Source organism: Kryptolebias marmoratus, linkage group LG9 (genome assembly GCF_001649575.2).
Source record: "Kryptolebias marmoratus isolate JLee-2015 linkage group LG9, ASM164957v2, whole genome shotgun sequence".
Lineage (NCBI taxonomy): Eukaryota > Metazoa > Chordata > Actinopteri > Cyprinodontiformes > Rivulidae > Kryptolebias > Kryptolebias marmoratus.
In genome coordinates, this window is record NC_051438.1 from 27,430,676 (window position 1) to 27,437,955 (window position 7,280).

Consider the following 7,280-nt stretch of genomic DNA (forward strand, 5'->3'; position numbering starts at 1 on the left):
CATGATTACACTGCAGGACGTGCAAAACAGCTGCAGCTGGGGAGGAAACTGGTTTGCTGAAATCTTTGTGGGCAAATGTGAAGCATTAGCGCACATTTTGGCTTCGGTCGCTGCTCCTGCACGCTCCCGGCATTCTGACGTTAACAGGAAGTGACATCATGTGTCTTCTTCCCGAGTTATTTGGGGTTATTTTGTATTCCACGCTACACAAACCCACAAAGAAGAGACTAGACCGCAGAAACGGTGGCGAATCACTTTAGAAACAATAAATATTGGGTTAAAGTTGCGGGAAAGTTGTGGTGTTTTGGGCAAAGTTGATAAAAGTTGCGATTTTGCGGGGTTTGCTTGGTTTTGCGTTAATAGTTGCGATCGCAACATCGTGAAATCCTGGATGGTCTGCTTTATGGAGATCAGTTGGATTTCAGTGAACTTATTTTTAAATACATGTCATTTAATGATTTAAAAAACAGCAAAATGGATGCTAAGACTGTTTGTGTTGTCATTATGTCCTTATTTAATCGGACCATGAGCACTTTTGGATGTTTAAACAGCCAACAGATCACACACCTTTGTCTCTGTTATTTTAAGGGTCGGAAGCTGAAAAGTTTGGGAACCACTGCTTTAGGGTTTATGAATTTCACTAATTTTACCACAGAACGTCCAACTCGAGCGGACTCTTCTTACTCCCACGGCTCTTTTAGGAACATATTTAAATGTTGCATCAAAACGTCGGTATTTTTCTCTCCTCTACACCGTTTCCTGTCAAACCCCCGCAGGGCACAGAGAGTTCACTCCCGTGTTTCCAGAGACAAAATATTCCCGTCAGAGCTGGAAGTGAAGCTTTTGTCGCTCACGGTTCGAGGAGTCTTTAAATATTTGACTTGAATTTTTCGCGCAGCGGCTGTTTGAGCCTTACTTCTCAGGCTGCGTTTCCGTCCGCCTCTGATTGACTCGACAGTCAGGGAGTGACGGGCGCGGACGTGCGGTTACCACGGTGACCGTAACGATGCCCCTGGCAGCAGCTGCATCGGCACCAATCAAATTCAAGCTTCCGGTAATTTTTCTGGTATCAAATCGTCTCTGAAATATTTTGGGAAACAAAAAAAGTTCATATTTCTGCATATGGTTAGGTGTCGCCCCGGGGTAAATCAGTAATACATTAAACTCTGAATCGTATATCATTCAGCGGACCACAACTACAACATTTTATAAACTTTAATGAGTTGCACTTCAGAGTACATATTTGTAAAAGAACTTCAAACAGTTTCCGTGTGATTTATGGCGCTCTTGGCTGATTTCCAGTCTGTGCTAAATTCATTTTTCCTCCCGAGTCATTTTTTTAAACTTTGACGACTTCCCTCTGCCTTTTTCAGCATGATTGAGCTTTCCTTCCCTTGTCTTGGTTTCCATTTTCAGCGAGAGCCAGATCTGGAGTTTACAAACGATGTAGACTCGGGGCTGGATCCGTGCCTTCAGGCCACTCACCGTTTAAAGAAAACGCACTTATTGCTGATCCACAAATGGTTATTTATCGGCCTCTACTTCCTGCCGTGTTTAATCAATGAAGTGGCTCACGCACGCCGGCGAGAACTCAAAACTGTTGACACAACCAGATGGCCTCTGCTGCCGTGTGTGTGTGTGTGTGTGTGTGTTTTCGTCTGGAGGCAGGAGATGAGAAGCACCTGTAAATCTGTCAGCCTACCTGCCACGAGTCCAAACCGGTGGAATGAAAGGAAGAAGACAGAAGACGGGGAGAGAAAAGAAATAAAATAAAATTTTAAAAAAAGTCAGAGGGTTAGGGTTAGATCGTCAGATAAAAGACAAATAAATTCTAAAAAATGGAGGAAGAACTGAAATTAAAACAGCCTGACTCCACTTGTGACAGAGAAGCTATAAAATAAATAAAAATGAATTGATAGATCTGTGGAGAGCATTTTCTACTTTCTGTTAAATGTCTTTATTTAAGAGGCTCATTCAAACGGATTTTTTATTTTTCCATTAATTTCTTGCAGTTTAATTTCTTCTGTGAAGTTTTAGCTGTTCATGTATCAGAAGGTTCGGCTCATTCAGGCGTCGGGTTATGTGACTTTTCTAAATATTTAACTTCATTTTACATGTTTTCCCCATAGAAATACACTGAGATCTCTGTTAAAAACATTATTCAATTCTAAATCAGTTTCAGCGAACTGGATGGTTTTCAGCTGCTACTTTTAGCTTTTAGCTATCGTTCTGCTACTTTTAGCTTTTAGCTACATTTCTGCTGCTTTTTGCATTTAGCTAGTGTTTTGCTACTTTTTAGTTTCTAGCTACCATTTTTCTACTTTTGTCTTTCTGCCTTTTGGCTACTTTCAGCTTTTAGCTACCAGTCTTTATTTTTAGCTAGCCTTTTAATACTTTTAACTTTTAGCTATTGTTCTGCTAGTTTTAGCATTTAGCTAGTGTTTTAAAACTTAGTTTTTAGCCAGCCCTAGCTCAGAGGAGACCACAGAGGGACACAAAACACTTAGCTTTTAGCTATCGTTCTGCTACTTTTAGCCTCTAGTTGAAGTTTTGCAACTTTTTAGTTTTTTGCTAGCATTTTTCTACTTTTGCCTTTTGGCTACTTTCAGCTTTTAGCTACCAGTCTGATACTTTTAGCTAGCCTTTTAATACTTTTAACCTTTAGCTATTGTTCTGCTAGTTTTAGCATTTAGCTAGTGTTTTAAAACTTAGTTTTTAGCCAGCCCTAGCTCGGAGGAGACCACAGAGGGACACAAAGCATTTAGCTTTTAGCTGTCGTTCTGCTACTTTTAGCTAGCCTTTTAATACTTATAACTTTTAGCTTCTGTTCTGCTACTTTTAGCCTTTAGTTAGGGTTTTGCAACTTTTTAGTTTTTAGCTAGCATTTTTCTTCTTTTGTCTTTTGGCTACATTTGTCTTTTTGCCTTTTGGCTACTTTCAGCTTTTAGCTATTGTTCTGCTAGTTTTAGCATTTATCTAGTGTTTTAAAACTTAGTTTTTAGCCAGCCCTAGCTCAGAGGAGACCACAGAGGGACACAAAGCACTTAGCTTTTAGCTGTCGTTCTGCTACTTTTAGCTTTTCTCTAGCATTTGGCTTATTTTTACCAGATGTTTTGCTCTTCGTGGCTTTTAGCTGATGTTATGTTTCTGTTGTCTTTAACTTCTTCAGCTCTCAGCATTCAGTTTTTTGATTTAGCTGCTTGTTTATTTACTGTTCTGCTTCCCGTTGAGCCCGTTATCGGCCCTCGCCCAAACTTTCTCCTCGTCTTTGCTGCTGTCCCTCTTTTTCTCCTCACATACCTTGGTGACAGAGCTCCTTTGTGTCCCGTCTGTGCTGATGACGTCGGGCGCTTCCGCTGGCCTTGTCAACAGACACACTGCACGTGTTTCGGAAAATAACCACCTTTTAACGCAGTGACTGATGCTCTGAGTTTCTTTCTAACGGCCGGTAGTATCCTCCGTCCCAAAAAGCTAAAAACAAAGTTATATGTGGGTCAGCCTCCCTCATTGTCCAACTGCAGGTTTTAGCATTTGACTGTGATTATTTTGCACAAAACTCTTTTCTTATCCAAAGGGTATTTGTTTTATAACTTATGGTTAGTAAAATGATAAAGTGCTTCTGTATCAATTAAATGTCCCCGTTGACATGTTTAAGATTTAACTTAGAGGAAAGTTTTGGGCGTTTTTAAGGATTACAGTTATAAGAATCTTTCAATACATAATCAATCAAAAAGAACGATGAAGCATCTTTACTAAAGTTGCTTTTTTGTTCAGTTTTCGGTGTGATTTCTGTCTGTTTTCATGCCCACACGTGTCTCTGTTCGGAGGATCGGAGGAGAAAATCCAGTCCTTTTTGGAGCTCCGTAGCTCCAACATTCAGAGTTTAAACGCATTACAAAAGGTTGGACTTTACATGTCTGAACTGGTGTTTTGATATCTTTTACAGTTTTTACGCAATCACAGTTTAAGTTTTATCATTTTCTCACAGGATGACCTTTGAACTCTTCTTACTCCAGCAAGGTTTTTAGCACAAATACAAATTATACATCAAAATGTAGGCATTTTTTCTCGCTGCTGTAGGACTTGTGGTTTTCTCTCAGGGTGCAGAAAGTTCACGCTTCAGACTTCAGTTTCAGCTCAAAATATTCTGTTCAAAACTAGAAGGAAGCTCGTCACATCCTACATAAAACACCAACAAAAAACAGTTTTCTGCTGCTTGTGGTTCAAGAATTTTTAAGATGCTTAAAGTTTCCACGTAGCGATTGTTTATACAGTTCAAAATGTAGGTTTTTCTGTTTTAGCTCCGATTTTTACAGTTTTAAGTTATGTTGGAACTTTGAGCAGCAGCTACGTTGGCACGCTTCAACTAACTAATCAGAAATGTTCCAGTTTTTAGAATTCAGTCTTCAAGTTACATTCATTAAGAAGTCGGAGAGTAATGCTTCGTTCGAGGCAAAGAGAAACATCCTGGGGTTTTTTACCCCTTTGGGATACAGAGTTACTTTTGGAAAGAGAGATGTGTGCACGCACCAGCTTTTGATGAGTTCAGGTGAGATACGGCGTTAACAAGTCCAAACGAGGCTCTGAACAAGAGCTGCTTTATTACAGCGGGATGACCTGTTTTCTGAAGCCTTGTTTCGAGCTCAGAGTTTTACGTCATTGGCAACGAGGCTCCCTTTGGCTGCCAAAGAAGAAGAATTGCGGTAATTAAGTGCCTGCTGTCAGTGAAACGATTAAAATGTTCCATTCAAGTGTGCACAAACTTGAAAGGTGCATCGATTGGGATGCTACAAGTACTGTAACGGGCTGAGATGGTTTAAGGCAGGGGTGGGCAACCCTGGTCCTCAGAGCCACCATCCTGCAGGTTTTCCTTGTTTCTCTGCTCCAACACACCTGATTCAGTGGTTAAATCACCTCTTCATGTTCTGCAGAAGCCTGTTAATCACCCATTGGTTCAAACCAGGTGTGCTGGAGCAGAGAAACAAGGAAAACCTGCAGGATGGTGGCCCTCGAGGACCAGGACTGCCCACCCCTGGTTTAAGGCATGTCTCGTAGAATAACGATGAAGGTTTAAACCAGTGGTCTACAATCCTGGTCCTCAGAGCCAACATCCTGCAGGTTTTACTTGTTCCTCTGCTCCAACACACCTGATTTGAATCAATGGGTGATTAACAGGCTTCTGCAGTACATGAAGAGGTGATTTAACCACTGAATCAGGTGTGTTGGAGCAGAGAAACAAGGAAAACCTGCAGGATGGTGGCCCTCGAGGATCAAGATTGGAGACCCCTGGTTTAAATGATGCCATGTTTATCATTCTCTCATTACATATTTAGATCCATCAAACTGTTTCTTCTGATTTCATTTTAGTTTGTTTTCATATTTGTTGGTTAGCAGTAAATGTTGGACTTCCTTCCATTCATTATCTCGTGAAAATCTCACTTTCCTCTCATGATTTATGTTTATAATGGATAACCTGTATCCCTTCTTTCAGTCGTGTGTCCATACATCACTCTCATCCCCGCTGCCGTCTCCTTCCATTCACGTGTCTTACGTTCTCGCCCTCCCTTTCAGCTCCTCGGGTTCCGGCGGCGTGGGCGACCGGGTCCTGGCTCAGCTCCTGACAGAGATGGACGGCATCGAGCAGCTCCGAGGTGTGACCGTGCTCGCCGCCACCAACCGGCCCGACATGATCGATAAGGTAAACAGACGCCAACTTTCTTTCTTCATCTCGCCGTCATCCTCTTTGGTCGGTGATTGATGGGACGGGGGAGATGCTGTGTGTTTGTCTCCCTCGTCTCCTCGACTCCCCCGTTTGCTCTGTTGTACATGATTGATAAGGTTAAAGGTCGTTTCCTCTCGTCTGTCTTGTTTGATTTACTTTTTTTTGTTGCATTAGTGTTTACATTTTTGGAATAACTCCGTGTAATTTGAAGACTACACATTTGGTTAAGTTTGTTTGAATAATAAAGAATTTAGACACTAAATGTGAGATTTTCAGTATATATTACTAGCTATTTAGATTTAACAATTAGGGTTCTTTTCCATAACTTTAAACAAAGACTTGATTTTGATGAATGCCTCTTATTCTTACGAGTGATAAATCTACTGTCTGTAAGGCAGGCCAATAATTGTACATTTAATCTGATCTCCAAAAGATATAGTTCCATTAAACAATCGACTGTTTCGGTTTTGGTTGAGCGTCTCTTAAATCGTTGGATTTATTTCCATTTTTGTTCGTTCCAATATCTCCATAGTCCTCAGAGGATGAGCCTTAATTATATTGTTGTTGTTTAATTCTGCATCAGGTGCAACCAGCAGGTCTTATTTTCAGTAAAATATCTTCTTTTCCACTGAATATATCATCTCACAGCTCATTACAATAAGACTTCCAGGAGTTGTGTCAGGGGTTGGGGGATCACTTGATGTTTTCATTACCTTCATCCGCTTTTTTTGTTTAATATTCAAGAACACATGGACAATAGATAGATTGGCATTCATGTTGACCACATCATTTATCTGAAACTATTGTTGATAGTTTGGTTATTGGCTATGTGTCTGGATTTTTTTTTAGCTTTTATGACGACCGGGCTAAAGGTTTTGCATCTTGGCTATCAGAGTTAAACACAAGCTGCTTGTAACAATAAATAAGATACATATTTAAAGCAGAGTTGACCACAGCAATAACTGATTAAAGCAACAAATAAAAGGCTAATATACAAAGAATAACTTTGCCTAAAACTTCAACAGACAATGTGGACTAAAAGCCAAGTTATGTCAGCCCAACCCAAGCTTCGTTAACTAAAACGGTCAGGAAATAAACTAAATTCAAACTTTATTCTCAAACAGATATGATATATAACACAAACTGGTTCAGTATTCCTTCAGCAACAACAGAAGTGACCATTTTGAAAATCCCCCAAAATCTGGGACTTTAGTACCGATGGCATTAATGAACTGGAAGCCCAACAATAAAACCGATGTGCTCTTTCTTTTTTTGTTGTCTAATCTTTATCAATCCCTCCAGGATTTTGCGGGCATTTTCCTAAAAGTTGCGTTTTTTTTTTTTTACTAAAATCAATAAACAACCATAACTTTTAATATATGAACCAAAAATACTTCCAAGTTTTGTAAGATAATTCCCAACAAACATTGACATTCTCAAAAGGTGCTTTATTTGAGAACTTTGATAGCTTCTAAACTGACATTCATGAGCATTTCTGGATTGTCCCTGGTCTGCAGCTCTCCTCACATGTTTTGCAGACACAAAGTGTTTGTCGATG

At 40.1% G+C, this 7,280-nt stretch overlaps 1 protein-coding gene across 2 annotated transcripts in view; it reads left to right on the forward strand.

The window, feature by feature from the left end:
- spata5 (spermatogenesis associated 5) overlaps positions 1-7,280 on the forward strand; it is a 116,936-nt gene that overhangs the window by 32,375 nt on the left and 77,281 nt on the right. For both annotated transcript variants that reach the window (XM_037977310.1, XM_017417402.2), the window contains exon 15: positions 5,572-5,698. In XM_037977310.1, the coding sequence (XP_037833238.1) occupies positions 5,572-5,698 (127 nt within the window). The remainder of the gene's footprint in view (positions 1-5,571; positions 5,699-7,280) is intronic.